The sequence below is a fragment of the Lichenostomus cassidix genome, chromosome 3 (genome assembly GCF_008360975.1).
Source record: "Lichenostomus cassidix isolate B80296 chromosome 3, HeHo_3.0, whole genome shotgun sequence".
In the NCBI taxonomy this organism is placed as follows: Eukaryota; Metazoa; Chordata; class Aves; order Passeriformes; family Meliphagidae; genus Lichenostomus; species Lichenostomus cassidix.
Window position 1 is genome coordinate 90,813,341 of NC_139483.1, and position 25,478 is coordinate 90,838,818.

A 25,478-nucleotide genomic window follows, 5' to 3' on the forward strand; every position below is an offset into this window, starting at 1 on the left:
ACACATGTTAAGGCTATAATTATTATAGTTGAAGCCATAGTTGGTTTTTTAAATTGTATATTGTTCTTCATAACCAAATCTTGCTTAGGCAGTCAAATTCAGTAGCTGATGTCTTCTGTATTTCTGCTACTTCCCTTTAGTCTTGCTTACTGTCAAGATATACAAAGTTATTTCTCCTTGAATTATTTTGCCTACTGAGTATTTATTAAGGTCTGATTAGAATTCTGAGGATTTTTTTCTTGAACTATTTATTTTTTCAAGCCAAGAACTCTTCAGTTTTCTTGTTGTTATATTGTGTTAGAAGAGTTGAAATTTTATCTATCTTTCTAAAGGAAAAAACATAATAAAAGGCAAAAAGAGTTAAAATGTATCCATGTTTGACAGTAATGATTACAGTGAATGATTGAAACCTAGCAGCTTTTATTTTGGCTTGCTAAATTTCAGTGTCATCTCATTTTATTGTCATCTCATAATATTTTGAAATATCCTGCACTGAATCGTGATAAAATCTGACAAATTCTTCCATGAAAATCTATGGTGAATGGACGCTGCCATTCAGACTTCCTTCAAGAAAACTATTCTTATAGTAGAAATCTTTTCAGTGAGTAATCTGTCAAGTCTAATCACACTTCTTTTTTCCTTTAACTAGTGATGGTGTTGCAGAAGGTAGCCTCACTTATAAAGAAGTATAACCTATCAATTTTTCCTAATGCATGAATCACCAGTCTTTGCTATTTTTCCACCATTCTGAAGGCGTTTTGTGCTTCTGTATTTGTCAGAAAAAATATTCTGTCAACAGAAAATGTCTGTGGTTTTAAATGTGTTTTCAGCACAGAGCTCCAGTAGTTTAGCCTCGTAGTCTACAGATTCCTATACTTCTAAAACTGAACATTCATTTCATTGTCATATTTGTCTATTGGCATGTATATCTGTAATTGCTGTTTGCAGGTGTTACAGCCTATCTTAAAGTGACTTTCAATGAAAAATATTTTTTTGTTGCTGTTTCAAAAGTCATAATTAATGCTGACATCTCTGTGTGATGACTATCTTGTGTTCCTGAATATTTTTTACACATTTTTTTAACTGCTTTTTAATCAGCTGCTGGATAGCAATGTCCACATACTCGGGGGATTTTGGGGTTTTATTTCTTTCATAATTTTATCACTTTTATAGCTTTTGTCATTGTTTTTCTATTGTAAAGTTATAGAAATGTATCTTCATGGGGGTCTGGGGGTGTTTTGGCAAGTTTTGATCCCTTCCCTACTTTCCAATCAATTCTTTCCACTTAAATTTAAGAATCCCCCCAGCCTGGTTCCCAAGATCAATCAGATCAAGTTGCATTCCTTCACACAAAGCAGAAAGAATTGCAAGAATTGCATGAGATTTATCTTTCTCACTTTGTCTTAGTGTTTTCAGACCTGAATGTCTTTATGGGATTTTTTGTTGTCTGGAGGTTTTTAATGCCTTCCTAACTTTGTTTTAGGCCTTTTAAAAGCCATATTGAAACACTAATTACTGTTTCTTCTCAACTACTGCTTTCTATCTGTGATATACACTATAGATCACAAAAGGTACCATGTACATTTTGATCGCAATTTCTGCTGCAGCAGCAATGCCAACTTTACTCCGCAGAAGACAGAAATTGGAATGCTGTTATTTGCAGTGAAATCTTTTCCATGAGACAAGCAGTTTTCTCTAGGCTAATGACCACATGGAATTGCTTTGTGTCAAAAGTGACTTCAATCTTCTAGGGAAAAGAAAATTTAAAAGATCACATTTTGTCTTTGAAAGGAATAAAGAGTGCTTTCTTTTCTCCATGCTGGGGAGTGGTGAAAAAAAAGGAGAAAAAAAAATTCCCAGGGAAGGAACAAATGAAAAATAAATCAGAATAAATTCATGATAGCATTGTGCCCAATGTGTAAAGTAATTACTTTAACAAGCTAATTAACTTTAATAGACTGTCCCACTGTTCCCTTGTCTCCTTTGCTGACCTGTCTATTGAAGCTTTCTGTAAACCTAGCACTCTATTTGCATAGCTGCAGACAATTGGAGGCTGCTATTGTTGGTTAATCTAGAATCTGAACCTGATTTAATTGCAAGGAATTATAATTAAATGTTCAGGGTGACAGGAAGGAGAGTGGAATACATAACTTATATATGCTTTTCCTGCTGTGAAGAGGTAGCAAAATATGTGAACCTACACTGATGAAAATGAGGTATTTGGTGAAAAAGACAGACACTGAGGGGCAATAGAATATTTAACTTAAAATTTCAGCAGTGATAAGGAAGCAATGGCAGCATCATGTGTAATAATGTACTTTTGCATGGTGCTGGTACTTTCAAAACAGTCTGTAGATGTTAGTTAATCAAAATTAATTGACATTTTATAACAGTTAGGAAACTGAGGACTCCTTTGAAAAAAACTTGGTTTTAGGAGACATATTAGCAAAGCTTTTATACAGTTAAGCTTTGGCTTGGAAGTGAACTAATAATACACAAACTTAAAAATCTTGAGAAAGCAGTGAATGCAAACTGATTCAGAGTAAAGGATAACTCTACACAAAAGATCTTTTGTATCCAGATTAATCAAAAAATATATCTGAAATTATTTATATTGAGTCAAGAGGTAACAGTGCAAAAAAATAAAAAACTCTTCCATGTATAGTACAAAACACCATCTATACAAAGTGATTTTTTTTTTACAATAATATATGTCTGGCTCTTCTGCAATATAAGTATTATTCTCAGAATGCTGCATTTTGTCTTATAATTAGTTGTATTTGCTTGTAGTAGTAAAGTAAGTTCTCTGAGTGTAGTATGTCCAGTGTAGTCAATGAACCTTGTAAAGCAATGTGTGGAGCTTCAAAATACATGAAAATTAGATAGCACAGTAAATTACTCATCATGTCAGCAACTGAGAATAGCTGGCTTGCTATCTAACTAAGCTATTCAGTGCTGGCTTTAAGGACTTTGCCTCCTAGCCCCAGTTAAAATACCTATGTCATGATGTTCATTGTTGCTAGAACTCTTTTTCTTGCCAGAGGACATCTGGCTGTTAGAAAGAGATAAGTAAAGCATTGCTGCTTTCACTGGGAGCCCTAAAATATCCCTAAAAGAGCTTGGAAGCAGGCTTGATTCAGGCAATATTGCCTATTAAAATCCGTGCTCATTTACCACACACCAAGACTGGTTGACTAAAGGAACAGGAATACATTTGGCTCAATTGAAAAAATAAACATTTACTATTGAAAGAGAAGACAGAAGCAACTTACCTCCTGGTGGAAGTAGCATAGCTGTGTAGTGTTACTGAGGCAAGAATCTTGTTCACAACGGTTGTATCATTAAGCAACATGGAAATTGAGTAAGTTTTGTACTTAAAAATAAGTAGACATTCAACTGGCTCCAAGAACATACATTATTATAAACAGCTATAATGTAGCTGCACTCTGATTACAATTTGGTGAGATTTTCTCTCTCCCACCCCACTTTTCAATTTAGAGAACCAACATTGAAAATAATTTTATATTGGGATGAGCAATAGATCACCTGAAAATAACACTGTTTTAATTATGTTTAGAATCAGAATTCCCATAGCATTTCTTTGGAAAACATCTCTTATAAACCGTTTTTGGTTTTTGTTGTTTGTTTGGGGGTTTTTTCGTAATTTTTTCTGGCATTTAAGCTTTTCTGTGGCTGTGGGATTTTCTTTGTTTATTTGCTTTTGTTTGCAAATACAACTGTCATGGAATTCAGAAGGGCCATATCTACAAAAACAGAATGCATCTGATACTTTGTGAGGCCATGTGTTAACACAGTATTGAGTTCATGTATTAAGAGGCTGTGTACAACTAAGTTTCGTTTGGGAGGTGGGGGGCGCATTTAATTTGGGAATAAATATGTATTATTTGAGTAAAAACTTGTCCTATTGCTTATTTTGAATTCTGTGACATATGAGAGATATTTTTCCAGTAAACCAACCCATATTACTCCTGCTTAACAAGCTATCAAGTAGTAAATCCTGAACCTCTGCAAAACATGTTGTTCCTTTCTTTACATAGTAATAATATTTAAAAGTAAAATATAGCAGCTTCATAGAATGGAAAAGTTACACATCAGTTTGGGGAAGTTCTGGGGTTTTTTCTGTTCTTCATCATTACGCTGAAATTTTGTCCAAACAAGGTGCATCCAACATTTTCTGTCAAACCTGTCATAGGTACTCATTGTCACATTCTACTGCTGATCCAGCCTAGAAATTTTATTTCATTATAATTTCAAATAAGGGAGACAAGTTTTGTGAAGGTGGGTACCTGAATGTCAATTTCTATTAAGTATAGAGGTTGCATGATCCTTCCTGTTTACGGTTATTTTCTGATAATTACCAAACAGTATTTGTGGGACAACAACAAGTTTTTCTGTTTGTTTTTAATCAGTATCTTAAATTTCTGTGTACAGACAATCAGGGAAAACAGAAAACAAAACAAAACAATAACAAAAACATACAGACACAAAAAAACCCACAACCCAAAAAACCACCAAAAAATCCAAAATACCCAAAATAAACCCCCAAAAAACCCCAACAGAACAAAACAAAACAAGCCAGTTGGGAATATGTTACTAGAAAATTGTGTTGTTCTTCATTAGCTTTGTTATTGGGGCAAAGATTTGTGTTTCAAGTGGAAATAATTACTTTTTACCACTTATGAACAGCTTAAGAAAACAAAAAAAATGATACAACTGTAATGATACAACTGTAAGTACAAAATAATATGGATAATGTAAGAAGAACATATTAAAAATGCAGAAGTCAACTTGCTTGGCAAGGTATAGTGAGGATGTAAACATTTGGCTTAACTCTGTCTAATCCAAATATCAACAAAACCCAGCAAGGTTAATTTTTACCATTTCAGAATGTAGATGAAACACATACCCTCACTGAAATGCATAAATGCAGTGTTGTTTTTAAACTCAGTGCTTAATATCCTCAGGGAAAAAATGTGATAGACCTGCACAGAGCTTTCATCCCAAGAAAAAACCTGTATTTTGGAAATACTGTTAATATAATTTGGACATGTATTTAGGGTTCCACCTGCCTGGTGGGCTTGTTCACTTGTTTGTTTTTGATGTTACCAATATTATTATTGCTTGGCTGCAGTCATGCCAGTGTTTCATCCAAGTAGTATATTTGCTGATCACACGCAAATTTTCAAATTCTTTATCCAAATTTTGAACGATGTCCACATGAAGGTACAAAACAATTTGACTTTTAAGGATGCTAGTCAACATCTTTGCAAACATGTTGTGTTACATAGTGAACAAATAAAACATTAAAATTTGTAACACACAAAAAAAATTATTGTTCTCAGACAGAAATATTTTATAGTCCTTTTTATGGACACAAAGAAACTCCTAAGGCCAGATGTAAGCAATATGGCAAGCTCACTGCATGAGGACCTCTTACTGACTTCATAAGGAATTCAGTATAGATCAGGGATTTTCAGAACTGCATCCTAATTTGCTAATAATCAGTCCATAAAAAGTGATCTGAGATTGTCTGGTCTTTTCAGTCAGATAAAGGCTGAGCTCTTTGTTAACACTGACATATTAAACATAGAATGCACCTGGAAATATTATTTGTAGTAGCTCTATCAAGGAGGGGTGAATTTAGATATCATTTCTTTTCTAATGGTCTCTATTTTTCCTTAAATATAGACATAAGTCTTTAATACTAATATAGTATATAATGGTCAAAAAGTAGGTCAATTTTTCTGAAGTTGCATCTGTGAGTCATTTTTGCTAGAGAATGCATTTCTACTAACTCTATTGCTATCAAAGGAAGAAATATGAATATTGTTTCACCCAGCAAGTTTCAAAAATAAAAGATTTAAAAGATAAATTACATGGTTATCAGATAATGGAGAATTAAAGTAGGAAAATACTGAACAGATACACCAAATAAATTCAGTTTCAATGTACAGTATTTAGGATTTGGTGGGGTTTTTTGTTTTTGTTTTTTTGGGTTTTTTTCTTTGTTTATTTGTTGGGTATTTTTTTCAGATAATAGAGTAGTTTGAGTTGGAACGGACCTTCAAAGGACATCTAGTGCAACCCTTCCACAATGAGCAGGGACCTCTTCAACTAGATCAGGCTGCTCAAAGCACCATCCAATCTTACTTTGTTTCCAGCAATGGGGCATCCACCACTTCTCTGCACACCTCTGTCAGTGCTGCACCACCCTTACTGTAAAAAACTTCTTCCTTGTATGTAATCTAAACTCACCTCCTTCACCTTAAAACCATTACCCCTTGTCCAATTGCAGCAGGCCCTGTTAAAAAGTTTGACCCCATCTTTCTGATAGGCTTTCCTCGAGGTGTTTTGAGCCTTCTCTTCTCCAGGCTGAACAGCCCCAGCTCTCAGCCTGTCGTCACAGGAGAGCTGCTCCCTGTTCATGGCCACTCCAACAGGTCTAGGTCTTTCTTGTGCTGGGGGAGTCCAGATATAGCTGAAGTCTGATACAAAGTTTTTAAGAGGAAATCTACAAAGAGGTTTGGTTTGGTTTGGTTTGGTTTGGTTTTTTCTGGTGTTGGGGGAGGTGTGTGGTTTTTTGGTGGTGGGTTTTTTTTCCTCCCAAGAAACTAAAGTAAGCTGTGTACAGATTTATCCTTGGAAGACCTGCAGTTCTGTCAATTAGCAGCTCCTTTCCCCCCCCAGACTGCAACTGGGAACCAATAAATTATTTATTTCACCAGCTACAGTTTAAATCTATTGTAAGATAACAAGATTTCACTGATTTATGGTCTAAGAGAGTAATAATAGAGAAGCATAAATGAAGATAGAGAAACAATTATTTTCCTTATTTATTAGTATCTAACATGTCAGATAGACTGTGCCTTTCTGCAGTGACTATTGGGAATGAGTTCAGGATCAAACTAAAGGAGCTCTTAAAAATGTTCTCACATTCATCTTTTAGAGACTGTTGCTAAACATCCCCACATACGGACTGAGGTTTTAAATACAGAAATCTGTGGAGGTTTTTCTTAGAATAGACAATGTAATTTCTGCAAATGAAAATCTAAGAAAAAGAATCATAAACTATTACTTCCAATAACTTCTTAATCAGTTTTTTTACCCTGGAATTGTGTTTTTCATTAGTTATTTTATAATAAAGCCAAATGGGATATTGGCAATCTTTCATTAAAACAAAAAATGGAACAACTCATCCAATATAAAATACATAACAGAGAAGAGTTACTAAAGTAATGAAATTAAATTAATTGTGCTGAATGGAAAAAACATTTTTCAATTCATTATATTTGTATACACATATGAAATTATATTACAGAGTAGCACAGAACAGTCTTTCTCAGCACAGAAGTATAGCGGGTACTGATGTACTTAAAAAATCTCATATTGAATACATTGATGCACCTGAAAAAGTTGCCCTAGGTATTGTTTTTATATAATTTAAGTGAGTTTTTCAGAACACTAATAATAAGATTGATGGCTACTAGCCACTGATTCATACATCTGGTTTTTGCATTGCATCTTTTTAGATCTTAATTCCTCCACTAATAATTAACAATAACTGAAAGTTAAATCAAAAATTTAAAAATTGGCAATTCTTTTTTAGATTAGCAGTTTCTGAATTTTATTGAAGAATTTAAAGTTTCCTCTGTATGGGACACTAAAGAACTTGTTATGGGATTAATATGAACACAGTAAAAAATGTGGAGCTTTCAGAATGTTAACAGAAATGCCTGTCTGAATAATTGCAGTAAAAACACTACAACTGCAGTTCTCATAAACAGAATACTGTGTGTGCTGTAAGACCTATAATTTATCATTGCAGCTATTAATAATTACACTCAGCTATGGAACAACTTTTAAAGCAGAATTTTATCTCTGAAGGGCTCAATTACTATGTATTTGCAGCAGTAAAATCCTTCAATTTAGTTTTATATTTGTTCAGTTGTGAGCTTGTTTTAAATTTTTGTTTTCCTTCAGGAGAGCTGCCATTTTAACTTCAGGACCCTACATATATCTCCTCTGGCTCTAGATGTAAGAACTCCTTGAACGCTATAGAAAAGTGACTTGCAGAACTCAGGGCCTGGGTGGAATACAACTGTATTAAACAATAAAATCTAATTGATTGGGGTGTCCTAGGACTTAATGTTCCAGTTTTACTGGACAGTGAAAGCCATATATCAGAAAAAAACCTAGCCATATAAGGAATTATTGCTCCTTTATTCATCAGCTTGAGAGTGATAATAATCTTCCAAAGGCAAAATATTCAGAGTGCCATGGAATATTGTCTTTATGATGTTTGTTAACTATCACAAAGATAATCAAGAAAAATATTTGCTGACACTGTTGCATCAACAAACCAGGATGTTCTTAATAGAACACTTTTCCAAACACCAGTTACAAAACATGAAAAGCTCTTGCCTTTGGCTTTAACCTCTAGCCAAAAACAAAGTAAGTGCAAGTATCACATGCAGTGTGAAGTACGACAAAATACACACAAGAGGCTGGGTACTTCTGTGCACAAAATTAGAGTGAAAAGGTTTGGTTTTGGAGAATAAACTCCTGAGTTATGTCATGTCCTATAAGCTGAATTACAATAGCATTTATATGCCTTGGATGATGCTCAGGTGTTGATATATATGGAGCTCTACATCGTAGCTCCTGTATTCTGAAGTGAGATTCATTTCAAACTATTGTAGAAGTCTAAAATACCTGAGATGAGATGTACTCCAAAATACTTATTCCTCTCCACTGTCTATATAAGGAACCTCTCACAGATGGAAACCACTCACTGCCAACAACTGAAATTAGATAAGATGAAGCCTTATCTCTCCTCATTTCACTGGGCCAGAGGGCCTTTAAACATAGATGTAGACTGCTCAGACAACATAAGAAACTTAAGCTATATCTTGGGAGGGTATGATTTGAATTTTTTTAAAATATGTAACATTTCTGCTTACATTTCCATTTTTACCTATCTGTCAATGGCCTTATCACTTTACTTACTTAAAGAAAAAAAAGCCAAACCAGACATATGGCCTTAAAGAATTTTTTATAAGTTCTCCTAATTTAGTTTTAAATAGGTTGTCAGCCTGTTCCAATGTAACTGTTAATAAGTGCCATGAGAAGGGAATAAAGTAAATGAGTAATATTTTGGCAGATTCAAAATGTTCTATAATGACTACATAAAATTTCAAAATTCATTATCACAGGCAAAAAATCCTTCCTATGTTTCTCTTAAGAATCATTCCATATGAAATATATGTCTAAAATGTTTACTGGACAGTGTTTCTTTATAATACAATGAAGTTGCTAATGAGCTTAATGAATGTAATAACTACACAGTAATACCACATAAAACAATTATGGAACATACTCTTTTATTTAATGTTGGGTTATTTAATTTTGAAGAGGAACTTTCATTGCATGCTTTCATTTATTAATGATTAAACCTTCTACTCTCAATGTGAAGGATAACTGAGCAAATAAAAAATATTGCATTCTTAGACTACTTAATTGAAAGTATCTTAATCATTGAATTTGGCAATGACATGGTAAAACCTTATTCTTGGGCTTATTCCTTTCCTCATCTGTTTTTTCCTTTCTTTCATCCTTTTTATACTCATAAATTCTGTGTTTCATTCAAGCTATTTTCTTAAACCCAGACTGACAAAAGTATTGTGATATAAAATTCTCTGGCAAACTCCTTGTGGTCCATCAGGGCTTACTTAAGATGTTTGTCAGATTTTTCCTTTACAGCAAGAGCCTTCTGGGTTACTATTAGTCATATGTTTTCCTCACTCACCTGAAAACAGCTCTGTCAGTCTCACTGAGCTTCCCAGGGATATACCCAGTTCTCCTGAAGAATTCTCAGGAGAGCATCTTAGGGGTACTTAGCAAGCTAAGATTTGCTAAGGTCCTCCTATGTCTAACTTAGGGTGAAAAAAATCCTCACCCAAAACCATATTCACTGGTTAGAATTTATTCTTGTCCCAAGTGGCATTAAGGTACAATGCAAATGAAAGTATTTATTCACAGCATCCAGTATAACAACACATGGTCAAGGAAGAAGCTAGTGAAAAACCAGGCTGGATCTAATTACTTTAAATAAGAAACACCTCACACTGTCCCTCTCTCTGTCTCCCTCCACTTCAGAAGCCTTCCTCATAGATTGTGTTAGCTGTTATAAATAAATAGTTTCTTATTTAAAATACTACATAAGGAAGACTTACACTTTTCCTGTTAAACTGACAGTTCTTATTTAGGAGATAACTTGGTTCTCACTTTTCAAGCATAGTAAGTATTGTTTCACTTCACTGGTATTGTTAATAGTCCAGGTTGTAGGCTATTTATCCCCTCTTCTATTTTGTTGAGTTGTTCTCTAATTTATATTCATCTATAAATTCCTCCTTTCCCCAAGTTGTGAGCTCCAGCTCCATTTCACTTTGCTTTTCCTGCACTCCTGACACTGAATTTGTGCCAGCTCTGACTCGCTTCTCTTTTCCATGAGCAATTTAATTTACTGAAATGGCACACAGATGTCTCACCTGGGGGGTTTGGGGAGGAGAGGATAATCTTCTTTCATTATGGTGTGTAAATAAGATCACAGAAATTCCAGCAAGAATCAAAGTCGTTACATATAAGGAGGAGCAGTACAGAAGCAAAGGATTAAGGAAGGAGTAGTAAACTCAGTAGGAGGAAGAACAAAAAAGAGCACCACACTTCTTATAGGCAGCAGCTGCTTGTCAGAGTATCTCACGTCTCTGTGAAATTGCAGTGTGTGTGTTTGAGCATCGAACCCTCTAACCCAGCTTGTAAAGCTACTCATTTACTTATAGCTAATGCTGCTCATTCCTTGCTCCTGCTTAATACCAGATACAGTCTTGGCCATCCTGGTGTTACAATGCATTTGAGATAATAAACCTCCAACATTCTTTCTTAATATACTTAATATAGATATTTACATATAGAATATAGATAATACAAACAGAGACTATATATACGCACGTGCATACACATTGTCTTCTTTTATTTGCTGAAATCATCATACTTTATGCCTTTGAAAAACTACCTCCTGTTATTTTTGTCAATTAGTGAATGATGATCCTTAAAAGTTCTTGTTTGGACATGTATCTGCAGAGATACTCATATAAGTATTTTAGCTCAGCAGATTGCAAAATGTAAATCAGCTGAAAATTAGGGAACAGTTTTCTTTCTTCATTTCCTAACTCAAAGACCTGTTACGGAAAGTCATTAAAATGTTTGTCCTTGTTTCAGCCAGGACAGAGTTGATTTTTTGCAGTAGCTGAGGGGGTGTGTCTGTGGCTGTGTCTAGGAGGTAATTCTATACTGCAGGACATTGCTGAGGGTAGGGATAAGGGACTCTGACTTCCAAAAAGAAGAGCATGGCTTCTGGTCGAAAAACATGTTGGCATTGTCTGCCACTGTTCATTGTCTTGGGGTCCCCATGAGCATTTTTGCATACAAATCACCCTCTTTTTTGTATACTTCTGTTATTAATATGGTTGCTGTTACTGTTTTCAGTAAATTGTTCTCATCTCAACATGTGATCTTCACATTTTTTGCCTCCAGTTCTTAACTCCATCCCACTGGGGTGGGAAGGGGAAGGGGGAGGGGGGAACGACTGAGCAGTAGTGTGGTTTGGAGTCTTGATGGGAGAACTAAATTGGGGAATACCATTCCTAAACCACAACAATATTTTACACCGTTTCCAAAATAAATGAATAAATAAATAAATAAATAAATAAACACATTCTAGAGAATAGAAATACTTCTGTGGTTAAGTGAATGTAGAAATAGCAGAAGTATTCAAAACTGATGCATAACAGGTTTTGTTGGAGGGCTTCTGTGAATATATTTTAATCTAAACTAGTCCTTATGGAGTGTGTATTTTTGAATTTTATTTTGTTTAAGCTGGATTCAATTGATTTTATTCTATTTTATTGTATTTTTAAACAAATAATGTTACTTAAACGATATAGATATTTGTCTTAGTACAAAATGGGGAAAGTAGCTAAATTAGAAGGATAAGGGTAAATGAGCTGAAAAAACCCACTCTAATTCTTTCCTGCATTTTCATGAAACTGAAGTGTCAGTAGACTTACATGATAAGAATATCTCTTTGTTATAGTCAAAACAATGTCAAAAACCTTGTAAATGAAACAAGATTTGGTTTATTTCTTCAGACAAAAACATTAATTATTGTATTTATTAACAGATCCAAAATCAAAACCAAAATTACTCCTCTCTACATTAGTTCTCTTAATTAAATGTAAAGTAGTTTTGCTATACCTGAATATGAGTCAAACAATAACTATGTGAAAATCTTAACTAGAGAAAAAATATTTCTGTAACAATCCTGTTAGTAATAATTTTGATAAAATATATCACAGTTTCTTGATAATACAATATACTTCAAAGGATGTTCAGCTTCTATACCTGACATACTCTACATAAGGAAAACATTACTCCTTCAAGACTGCATGGAAACAGAATGTCTTATTAATTGTATAAACAGTAGATTAGTGTCTGTGTGAGGAAATGCTGGAATATGAACAAAAATTAAAACATCATTTAAAGTAGTATAGCATGAAGAGGTTTATCTGAACCTCACAATGATCAACACAAGGAGAGCCTCCTCTGCTCTCTCTGATCCTGCCAGCAGCCTGGCTGCCTTCAGATTTAGAATAGCTGGGGTTGTTTAATTATTTCTCATTATTTCTGGTAAAATGCAGTGTTTGCCAGCAAAGGTATAGTATGATACTAATATAACTATAAAGCTCTCAAAACCTGGTCATTTAGTTTTTTATGATGCTGGAACAGGCACAGGAATTCCCTGAATGTCTGTCTTGTTCCATAGAGCACAGTGCAATATCTAGTATGCAGAAATTAGAGATTTTAGGTTCCATGAGCAATCTTCATTCTAAGCCCTCAGGTAAATGCACTGTCTTACAATGTAATTTGAAAAAATTATTTTCTGTTTGTTTCTTTTCTTCCCACCGGATTGCTATTTAACAGGTCACAGAGTGTTTGATACTCAGTGAATAAATAGCTATTTAGTGCTTCCTTCAGTCACTTTCAGTGCATGACCTCAAATACTGTTTAGCCCAGAGCATTCAAATATGTCGCTTGTCCAAGTGACACTTAACAGTTTTAATCCCCTGATCCTAGAAAATAAGGGCCTGGCTGCTATCAGTACAGGAGATGAAAACTCCACACTCTGCAAGTCAGACCAACTATTTCCAGAAAATGCATGAATACCATTATTCATATGTGTTTGTTCTTGAGCAACTTGATCAAGGTAATTTAGATTAGATACCACTTCTTCTCTCCAAGGCTGGGGCAGATTCTTAAGATTATCTATGCTAGACCTTAAAATTAGTTGCAAAAGTGCATTATGTTTTTCATAGCAAAGGCAGAATTCAAACATAACTGAGGAATTTAATTTCTTTTGTATTACTTCCCATACAATAAATGTCTTCAGCTAAAAGGAACTGAGAAACTTTCAATATTCTTTTTTGACAGCATTGGAGAAATCTTTAATAAAGATCAAAGCATGAAAGCTTTTAAGGAGAGCTTTGATATTAAGAAATATGGGGGTTTTGCCTTATCTGAATAATTTGTCTGATACAAAGAAGTTCCAAGCCTTCATCTGATTTTAGATTTAACCTTCTCTGAGCTAAAATTACCTATATTCATATGCAACAGGAATGAATACTATGTGTGTGCTTGAAATACAGACAACTTTTCTTTAGTTGCACCTTTGCTGATAAGAGATCAAGGGAGCACTCATCAGTCATGAGCAGAATAGTTTCAATGTGAGAGTGGTGAGGCACTGGAACAGGTTGCCTGGAGAAGCTGTGGGGGTCCCATCGTCTTGGAGTGTTCACGGCCAGACTGGATGGGGCTTAGAGCAACCTGGTCTAGTGAAACATGTCCTTGCCTATGGTGGGGGGTTGGAACTAGACCATCTTTAAGGCCCCTTCCAACCCAAACCGTCCTGTGATTCCAAGATTTTATGGTTTACTGTTGTTTTAACCTTTAATGGTGTAGACTCCCAAGCAGGAATTTATATGAAGTGCCATTGTTCAATTTACTAATATGGACATAGCCAAACTGCTTGTTTTCCATCAATACTCAACTAGTATAAAAAGGTAGCATGTAATAGTAAAGGCTACATGGAGTCAGAGGAAGCACAGTTGCAGTAATGCCAGCACACATTTGGGCATTTAGTCACAAATTGTGGTACATGATGCAGTTGGTCAAGCTCAAAGGAAATGTTCCTCCTCATTCTGCAGCCTCAGGTGAAACACTGTGCTGTTTTTATGGGACTGGGAAGGATCATTCCTTCTTGAGACCGTGACCTTGAGGATCTGTTAAGCAGTGGTGTCCAGTTGTTCTATTGATGAACTAGAGCAGCTAACTTGCAAGCACGTCCTCCTGCCACGCAGTTGCATTTTGTATACCAGAAAATCAAATGAGCATGTGTTTCAGGGACCCCTGCCCCACGTTGTGTCTTTTGCTGTAGATACAATATTCCAGTTTGTGGGACTGGAATCAAATTGACAGTACTGATTTTTACTTTTCTCTGAGGAGCACACTTATAGTCTCATTAAATTTTTTGTTGCATTTTGATATTTACTGTGTGAAGGACATAGTTTATCTGTTTCCTATTCCTGGATTAAAAAAAAAAAATCCTAGAGATACATAAAAAGGAAAAAATCCAGTTTTATATACTACCTCAACTTCTGTGTGAGTTACAGATTTGCCTGCTGTACCAGTTCACGTGATGATCTGCCACTTTCATCAGTAACCATGTCCACCTTTCTCTTCCACACACAGCTTCAGTTGCCCAACCTTCAGAAACTCCAGGAAAATGGTCATTTAACATGTAAAGAGGAATTTTACACTATATCCACAAACTTTTGGATCTGCCATTACTGGAAACTGAAATTTTCTGTAGGAAGTCTTACCTACACATGATGAATGCTGCAGAGTGATGTACTTTGTGTAGGGGCACTAGGTTTCCTATCTAGCCCACCTAGAATTTGATGTGGTTTTTTTTAATTTCTGTACTACAGTGAAGAGGTTTTGAAAACCTTACAGGAAAAGAATATCACTGTGCCATATACTGGTTATAATTTGCTTCCAAGTACCACTAAGTTTTTTTACACTTTCTCACTTTCTCCAATTAACACACAAACAGCATTGCTGTTAAAGTACATGTTCCCATCTAAAGTTCAGAGGAAAAGTAATCATGCAGCTAGATTAGAGTCCTGGTAGAAGAGGTTGCATAAAATACTCTCTCAGTGTCATTTTCATATTATCTTTCATAGTATTATGGGGAGATTTGAGACTATTTAGCTGTACCTTGCAGAGTTCACCTAGATGTGAAAATATCTGGTGGATTATGTGTCTGGGAAATAGTTGTTTATTAGAAATTTAGCTAAGGAAAGATCTGCTCTGAACATGCTTTTATAATGATGTTCATTTAATCTTTTATTAATGTACAATGTAATTCATATTATAATTTAATATTTCAGTCTAGAGTTTTGCCAGCTTTGAAATTCAGAGCTCTGCATATACTAGATAGAATGTTACTACATGTGTATTTCTTTTATAAAAGAAAACCAACCCCCAAAGCTGTTTCTAGGACATATGTTTGTGTACTTCAACAAATGAATGATCAGTTCAGTGATATGAACTACAGCCTATATATAGTAAAAACTGTTAGATTTAGCATACATTTCGTTAATAGCTAAGAAGACTAGCAAAGATATATTATGTATTCCACATAAAGTTTTATTTTTCCTTTTCCTTTTAGTTACATCATAGTACTTGCTACAGGTACACCCAAATTCTAAGTAGATTTTAAGCAGAAAATTCCAGTTTGTAGTTAGAAATATTTAGAGTGGTGCTCTAAAATAGTCTTAAGTGTGTGTGAAAGAATATATAAAGTATAAAAGTCCATTTGAATGAGATGTAGAAACATGTATAGGTCTGAATGTTTTAACCAGAACCTTTTAAGTAGTTCTCTGGAATTATCCAGGGGTTAAAAAAATAAAAAAAGAAAAATAATAAAAAAGGAAAAATTAGAAACCTGGAGCGTAGTGTGATGGTGTAGTGTAATGAATGACAATGGAATAATCCAGTGTGGTTCAAGGGCCTGTTGCCTGTATTAGAAAAAAGTTTTGTGCACTTTATTCGCAATATCCATAGTCAATGCAAGTTGTTTAGCCTTCATCCAGTTGTGCTTAGACTTCTCTTTCCTTTTTTATTAAATGTGGGTAGGATTTAATATACACAAAATCAGTTCTGCCAGCATAGGTATGTACCAGTAATTTACCACCCAAGCTTAATATTAACTAGTGTCCATAACCCTTATTTAACATTCCTTAACTTGAGATTTGACTTCCTGTGAGATAACTACCACAGCAGGGAGTCAGATTATGAGATTTTATCATAATTAAATATACTTATTTTTTGCTGAATATTTTGACATGTGCATGCACATCTACACTTGCATGCACACACTGCTTTTCTTGTTTAATTAATGAAAAAATAGTTTGGAAATACAAGTTTTAATCATAAAATGGATAGCTGTAATGAGAAAAAACCCTTCATATTTCTCTAAACATAATAGTTACTTAGCTAGTAATACATTGAGATTAGATGGCAGTGAATCACTGTTTTCTAAAATATTTTCAGGTTTGGTGTTTTTTTCTCTTTTAAGTGGTGTACACATTAATGTTTGGGGTTTTTTTTACTGTTAATATTAGATTTTTTTTTTCCAGGTTGACTGGTATGAATCTACCTTCTCCAGTTATCAGCAGTAAGAACTGGTTACGACTCCATTTTACGTCTGACAGCAATCACCGGCGAAAGGGCTTTAATGCTCAGTTTCAAGGTAGGAAACCTACAAAAGTGCAGCAAGAAAACCCTTTACCCTAAAGGATCACTAAAGTGGTGGTGAAATTTGATAATTATGTTTAAATATCACAGTTGTAGTAAAAAGCTGACTCATACTATTACTGCTCTCACACTGAATATCTGTTTTTGTTGTGTGATCAGATGTCTCTAGGGATTTACTTTTGGAAGAAGTATGTGTGCTTCTCAATGCAGTTTGCTCTGAGTATGTATTTGCTTGCTCACTTTTTCTATAATAAATTGCTTTGCATTCAGTCTGATCTTTGCTTTAAAATCATGCCTGGAATACAACTTGCAGAAAGTCAATTCCACACAAAGGCAGGCTCCTATCTAAACATTGTCTTCCTTCATTATTCAAAATCTAACTCTTATCCAGAAGCTACATTCATTGTTTGGAAATTTGACTCAACCATAGTATAGTACAAATTATATTTCAGGCTCCTGCATATATCTGCATATACAACTTTAGAAGAAGACAAGGGGATGTCAGTGTTGCTGTCATTTCTACTTATGTTTCCTAGATACTTTATAAAATGCAATTTTTTTGAATGGATTCTTTATTGATTTTTGTACTTCACAAATCATTACTCAAGATGAAATACATGGTAGTTATATTGAAAATAGAAAAGCTTCTTAATTTATATGTGCTTTTAAATTCTGCATTTACAGAACCTGTTTCAACCCTTTTACCATCCACACCATCAAATCCTTTTGGAGTTTAGGCATTCATTTTTTTCCTGAAACTGTGGGACTTCCATAATTTTTGAAATGACAAATATACTGCAACAACTATATGTTTCTGGTGACTATGGCATGCATGTACAACAAAAGCATTTAATATACATAGTTATTCCAGTTTAAAAAAAAATAAATAAATATTTTAGTAAAAAAAAATCCTGAAATTTCATTTCATTTTGGCAACTCAGCACAAGTATGTGATCCTTTGCATTTACAACTTACTTTTTCCCAAGTTTACTGAGAATGCACATATAATACCACTACTGGTGGTATTATTACTACTGGGGACTATGAATGTAAATGCACTGCTTATGTTAACTCTGTGTCTTAAGCCTGTTAGCTGGGGCCCACAAAAACAATGTGACTCGTCCTGCTGATGCGCCAGAAGACTATGAATCAACAGAATAACAAGGGGGAGGTTTGGGATAAAGTAACATGCCACAGGAAAATAGCTTTCGTTCTTCTTCAGTATATCTTATCTCTGGACAAATACTCACCAAGGAGTTAAAGCTTTTGGGAAATATCTGGGGAGATCATTATTTCTGATATGTCTCTCTTGATCTGCATGATAAATCAGATACTGAGTATAAGTGTAAATTTCACTGATGTAAAATATACCTTGAATGACAAATGGAAGTATCTTATTGCAATTCAAATTCTTAAAATTACAGAAATTTCCTTTCTTGATTTAAATAATTCTTTTGAAGTGCAGATTTATAAAATTTACTGTATTAAATATAAAGATCTCCGGCTTACAGGAGCCATAGCTATCTAACTTATCAGGCTCAACTGCAATTAAATAAATTCCTTGTTGCTGTTGAGCAGCTAGCAGAGTAATGAAAGCACCAGTTCTCAGTGGCAAGAAGGAATGACCTTTATTGTTTTGATTTCATCACACATATAGAGTTCTCAAAAGTCACCCAGATTGGTCAGTCAGAAGCCTTCCCCCAGGCCTGATTGGCCAGGCCTGCACTGCCCAAGTTCTGGGACACTGTTCCAAAAACATCCAAACTTTATCTTTATTTATAAAACACAAGAAGAATTCTCGTGGGAAAAACCTGTGCTAGCCACAATTCCTATGTTAGTGATATAAACAAAAACTGTATTAAAAGACAGGACAAAGTATCTCAAGACACATAGGATGACAATTCAGAGTGCTATAAAAATTGGGTTAATCCAACAGCTTCATTAAGTCCTTTTTATTGCATAGCATTAGTAATTATGTGCATTTGAAAACTAAGAAGTAACAATACTTTTAGCTCTAGTAGTTTACTAGTACCACAAATTGCACAATAGCAGAGGTTGAAAGAGACCTCTGGAGCTCATCTAGTCAGGTGTCCTTCTCAAAGAAGGGTCACCTAAAGCAATGCCCAGGACCTGGCAGGTGGGTTTTGAATACCTCTAAGATCAGAGACTCTGAAACCTCTCTGGACAACCAATGGCAGTGTTTACCTTCAGAGTAAAAATGGTTTCATTTATTTGTAAGTGGAATTTCCTGAGTTTGAATTCGTGCATATTACTTCCTGTCTTGTCAATGGATATCATCATGAAAACCCTGGCTCCACATTCTTTACACCCTCTCATCTCATCAGGTATTAATGCACACCAATAAGATCTAGACCCTGATCCCCTCAGGCCTTCTCCAGGCTAAAATATCCCAGCTCTCTCAGCTTCTCCCTTAAGTTTTTGTTTTCAGAAACTTACTTCTGCTAAAGTCAACATCTTTGACATGTATTTCCATCTTAGATGCTTTTCCCAAGTTAAATAATTATTTCAGGTGATCATGAAACAAAAAACTCCACCAAAAAAGAATCTGGTGACATACACGACCTTGTTTTCAGGCACAAAACCTAGCAGTGAAAGAATGCCTCCAATGTCTGATTGTCTCCAAACACAATCCTTATATTTGTCCTCTGGGCAAATCCCATTGTAGCATTGTAGGCTATATGACTCTGAGACCTGCAAGAAACATTTGCCTTATATTCCCAATACTTTAAACAGTCTTTTGCAGAATACACACATGTAGTTGGGATTGATACATTGATATATTGAGCTATCCTGTCTTTGAGACACTTAAAGTAAATATATAGACTTTTTAAAATAACCATTTACCACTTGCTTTACTAATGGATGAGTCCCCATTACCAGACCAGACTAAAGAAATCTTTTTGATTGTTCTAATTCCCCAGGAATTCTAAATCTTTGGCAACTATCCTCAGGGCATTCAGGATTCTACTTTGTAATGTTACTTAGACTGCTTTCTCCTTTTGCTGCTACTTAGAAAGAATAGTCCTTTAAATTCAGTCTGTGCTGTCTCTGTGACTGCTTGCTTGGTTCATTCATGTGTGTTTGTGGTGAAGGTGTCTTATGCTGCACAAGAACAACAGTCTTCATTGTTTTGGGGAAATAGAGAAGTCAGTAATTTTCATTGCGGTCCTTAAGATATTAAATGAAAGCAGCTTATTACGCCTTGCCAGATAATAAGCTGTTGTATTTTAGACTCCTTATAGCATATAGATTTTTCCCAGTAGCTCTCAGGTATAAATGCTATTCATAAAATCAAATCACAAGATATTCCTCAAAAAGTGGTAGCTTGTCCAATTGTATCATAAAAATTGTGGTGGGTTGACCTTGGTTGGATGCCAGATGTCCACCACATAAGTCATTCACTCCTCCACTTCACCGGGACAGGTAAGAGAAAATATTTTGAGATAAGGACAGCAAGGGACCACTCACCAGTTACTGTCATGAGCAAAACAGGCTCAGCCTTCACACATTCTCCCTCCTTTCTCTGGCTGCTGTTGACTAGACCTGTGAGGGTGGGGCCAGGTTGCTGTTCTATGCCAGACACATCGTTGCTGGGGGGTGGTTTTGGGGGCCAGAAAAGGTGAGCACACCCCAGACAGAGCTCATTTTGCCTCCCTCTCTCCCCTGGGGAGTTTATTGGGATCTGCTCTGTCCGGATTGTCCTCTACTGCTGCCCCTCATCCCATTCCTGTTCCTCTGGGATGTGGCTTGGGGACATGGTAAAGCCACTGTGCTTCCAAGACATGTTGCTGACAAAGGTGGAAGCGCCATGTCATGGAGTCAAAACCCCAGCGGAGGCAGCGCGGTACAGCCAGTGCCAGAAGCAGCTGTGCAGAATCAAGTACAGCTCCTGAACTGGCAGCGTGGCATGACACACAGTCTGGCTTTCAGGGGTTTTTCCACCATTGTTTTCCACTGTCTTGGTCTTAGAGGCAGGCAGAACCAGCCAAAGGAAGTGGCCACCATCTCATCTTTGTCCCAGTGACAGCATGGATGTGACCTACAGGGAGCATCCAGCATCCTTTGTCCCAGCAGCCACACCGAGCTAAGTCGAGGAGGTGAACACCTGTAGTGTGTAAAGCACCTTCTCTTTTTGTATACTTTTGTTATTGATATTGTTACTGTTACTGTGTTCCTTATTCCATTGCTTTTTTTATGCCTTTTGTTATCACAGCCCATGTTCTCTGTCCCTCCCTTACTGGAAGGGCTGAGGGGAAGGGGAGTGGCTTATTTGGAGTTTAATTTCCATCTGGTGCTAAATCAGCACCTTAACCTAACACATTTAGCAATATCACTGGTGTTTTGGAAGCAAGTTAATATGGGAGGTGGCATAACACACCTCTTTGAGCAACAATGGGATGAGAAACTTTTTTTTCTTTTCCTAGTAAGAATTCAGATTATCCATCTTTTTATATAGTTAGCATACAGATACTTAATTACTCTCTTCACCTCATATCAAATTAACATCATGTTTATTATCATGTTATCATAGCTATATTATTGCTGTAACTTGGCCTTTTCCAGTCAGCCAAAACTAATACTAACAAGCAGTCAATTTAATTTTCTTTCCTTTGTTTGCTCCTTGATCAGGCAAACAGAATTATTATAATTTATTTCATTAAAATATTGGAACTACCAATTGGATTTAAAGCTATGCATAATTAATGTGTTCAGCAAATTTTTCATGTCTTTCTAGCTTGCATTTTTAGCAATACTTAGTGCCCCATTTTTAACATAGTCAAGAAAACCAGCTCAAAAAAATTTTTAAAAAAGCATTAAAAAGAAAAGGCACTGTACTACAATTGCACATCTGAATGCATTAAGTAAACATAATTTTAAAATGTTTGGCAAGGTGAATTTATAAATAAAAAATTGTAGTGTAAAAGGTATATTCATTCCTTGGTGTTTGAATTTCCCCTCGGATCATAATTATTGTCCCATCTTCCATCAGATTAGAAGAGAAGTTAAAAGAAAATTTTAAAATTTTAAAAATTTGTTAGGTATAAAGTGAAGTGTTTGTTTTGGTGTTTGTTTTTGTTTCCTCTCCACACATCCCTTGTAGCTTTCTTTTGATTTTTTGTGCTTTGATTTCATCAATAAAAATACTTACGTCCCAATTTCTCTGTGTTTATGTGTGGAATTCTTGTTCATTGTTTCAGAGTTTCTAGTCAAAAGAAGACATGGTTTTAAATGGCCCTGAAAATCACCAGAACAAATTACATTGCAGTGACACACTCTGCCTTGTCTTCTTCATGTCTGCCAAACCAGCAGCATTGGTCTCATGGAAATGAACAGTCACGGTAGATATAATTGGAGACAGTTCTTGTTCTGCCTTGTTCCTTGGTGGCATTGCCACGGGGGAAAAGATGTTACAGTCATAAAGTTATGAACTTTTTTTTTTTTTTTTTAAAATTCCTCTATCTTTGCCTATGCTGATACATAAAGATCCTTTACATATTCAGTGGGAGTTGCAGAGTATATGATTTGTCTTATGCCAGTGCTTCATAAATGCATACATTCCCCAGAGGTGAAGTATCATTAACAGGCTCACTAGGAGATGAAAACCTAGCACTTCCCAGAAACAAAGCTTATCAATGTACACAGAATGACTTAAAATGTGTGATAAGGAATCCCCTGCTTTTTTCCATATTTTCAGCTTGTACAGTGTGCTTGCTTAGCGTTTGCTTATTTCCAGAATGATAGAAGGTTGTTTTAATATCTTTGGTTTTCTTTTTAAGAGGAAAGTATCCCACAGTAAATTTTGCTATACAGCTAAAACTAGTCTGCTAAAGTTAAACATTTATTTCAAAATTCCTAGAAATAGAATAGAATAAGAAAATTTCCAAAGCAAAACATGATTAATGGGTGTGTTTACTTTCACAGTAACTCAGGTGTCTGTTGCAGAATGTTTCAAATAAAGTATTCTATTTTTGGCAAGTTTTCAGAGAGGTTAAAGAAGGTATTACGTATTTCGATAATTATGTACCAGAAGTTACCTATCTGTTGTGTTTGACTCCATTCAGTAATTCAGGATTTAACAAATAGATAATCCTGAAGTTAAACAATGAATATAACACAAGCTGATGAAATAAATGTCTACTAATGGAAAGCCATCAGTGAAATAATATAAATCAACTTTCAATAGATAATTCTTTCAATGAATTTTCATAATTCACTAAGTCTGCTTATAGATGCATGTCTGTCCTTTGCACATATTCTTTAAAACCCTAGAAATGATGTTCTAAGTAAGTGAAAAGAACTTGCAGTATTTCTTTGATGCATGGTACTTTTAGCCAGAAGTTTAATTTAATTGTTACTTAGTGCAAATTTCAAAAAGAAAAGTAGTAAAAGCAATTGATAAAATCAAAAATCCAGAAGAACTTGTTATTTTTTAGTTCTAAGTGATGCTAAATATAATTTTCCGTTAAATGGTACTGAGACAATAATTTATATTTTGTTAAATTTTATTATCAAGTGAGTATACCAGTCTTGATATGAAAACATCAAAAAGGAGATAATCCACCATCTGTCTTCAGCATTCTTTTCTGTGGTTAACACAACCATTGTTACATATGTAGTCCAATACTGCTACAGGTAATACTTCTTTCTTAGGTGTCTAGTAAAATGTTGCTAAAAAGGTTCAGACAGAGCTACTTCATGGTATCAGCACTAAGAAGATACCAACGTAGTAACAGCAGTTCAGACTTCAACCATTGTTTGTCATGGTGTCATTCTCCCCAGAACCATTCAAAAGACTATAGCTGAAGAGTCATTCAAACAAGGAACTGAGTGGATCTCATGTTATGATTTATTTTTAGAGACAGTTCCTTCAAACTACTACACAGTGTGTTCTGCAACGCTGTATACTCGTAGAGCAAATTGTGTTGATACTGTTTTCCAGAACTGTGGAAGATATCTGCAGTCATTGAAGACTTGATGCCTGCTGTACTGGTTTTATTATGATGTACATTGAAAGCACAAAGTAGCTAAAGCAATCCATCAGGGCAAGGGGCCAGCTAGGAGACATAGAGAAGGTTAATGGAAAACAAATGGCTGTGCTCCTTTTTAAACTTGCAGATCCTGTGTCAGCTTATACACATAGAGTGAGAAAGATTTGTGTAAAAATGTACTGTGACACCAGTTTATCTTGGTGCCATTTATTCACTAGTACTGCATGCAGAGATTTCCAGCACGGGGAGCAGGTGGAAGATCTGATAGTGACAGGCAGTACTTTGCTGAATTGATGGAACAAGGAAGCCCACTGATCATGAACCTACAGCTTTTACACGCAGCCATATAGTAGAAACACTTATGCCTGCTGTGAAGCTCTCTGGAGTTGTAATACCAATTAGTAAGGAAGATTTTGAAAGCTGTTAGTGAGAGAAACACTGGGAGAGTGTCTTGGCATACTCTTCAAGCAGGGAATACAGAAACAGAAAAGGGATGGACTATTCCAGTGAGTTGGTTTAAACCAGAGATGCTACAGAAGACTGATGCTTCTGCGAGTCAAGTGGGTAGCTAAGAAGAAAAGCTTATAAGGATCCTCCCAGGTTATTGAGTGTGAGATCTTGTTTTATAAACAAAATTTTTACAGAATTCCCTTTGTAAACTGAAGTGAATAGTAAGATTGAGAATGATTACTTTTTTCTTATTCTCATAAATAGTGAACTTTTAGAAAGAAGTCATGGTACAACAGGCCATAGTGAAGCAGAAGAAAACCTAGAAACAGAAGATCTATTTACTGGTCCCACATGGCTTTGAGTAATGAGAAAGAAATGTTTGATCTGCAAGTATAATCTGGAGAGAACACTGATGCTGCCAAATATGAAACTGTAGATTATTTATTAGAGGGCCAGAAAAGGTAGTACTCTCATAATTGTGTCATTGGAGGAGAACATGGAAAGATTAGGCACTAGGGCAAAGCAAACAGAGCCCTGGAGCGGACTCTTCAGTCTGAATTAAGAAAATACTTTATTTCACAATAGGATTACTCAAACTGAAGAAAGCGAGAACAGTGAAATGAAAGGAAAAGGAAACTGATGAATTCAGCACTGTACTGAGATAAATTTGCTAATTTCCTTCAAGAATAATCCTATGAATGTTCTTGCAAACACATCACTTCTCTTTACTAAAATCTGCAAAATATTTAAGTGTAAGTCTTTGTAATAGATATTTGTAATTAAAAAAAACCCCAAAACGCTGAAAATGTTGAGGTTTTTCCGATATATATATGTATATATATATACATTCCTTGTAGTGACACAGAGCTTCAGGCTGGACAGAAAAGATGCTTCTTGTGATCACCAGATACTGGGCAATATGCTGTTCCTCTTCACCTTCAAATATCTGTACTTAGGAAAGATCTGCAGTGAAAGGCAGCCAAGAGCTGAACTCAGCAGAGCAGCAGCAGAGCAGCTTGAGGAAGTACCAAGAGATGATGTCAGAATATTTTAGCTTTGAGTGGT

At 35.3% G+C, this 25,478-nt stretch overlaps 1 protein-coding gene across 1 annotated transcript in view; it reads left to right on the top strand.

Annotated features, from left to right (window-relative positions):
- Positions 1-25,478, top strand: part of CSMD1 (CUB and Sushi multiple domains 1) — a 1,097,029-nt gene that overhangs the window by 674,525 nt on the left and 397,026 nt on the right. The window contains exon 6 of the mRNA XM_085056685.1: positions 16,836-16,948. Within this exon, the coding sequence (XP_084912811.1) occupies positions 16,836-16,948 (113 nt within the window). The remainder of the gene's footprint in view (positions 1-16,835; positions 16,949-25,478) is intronic.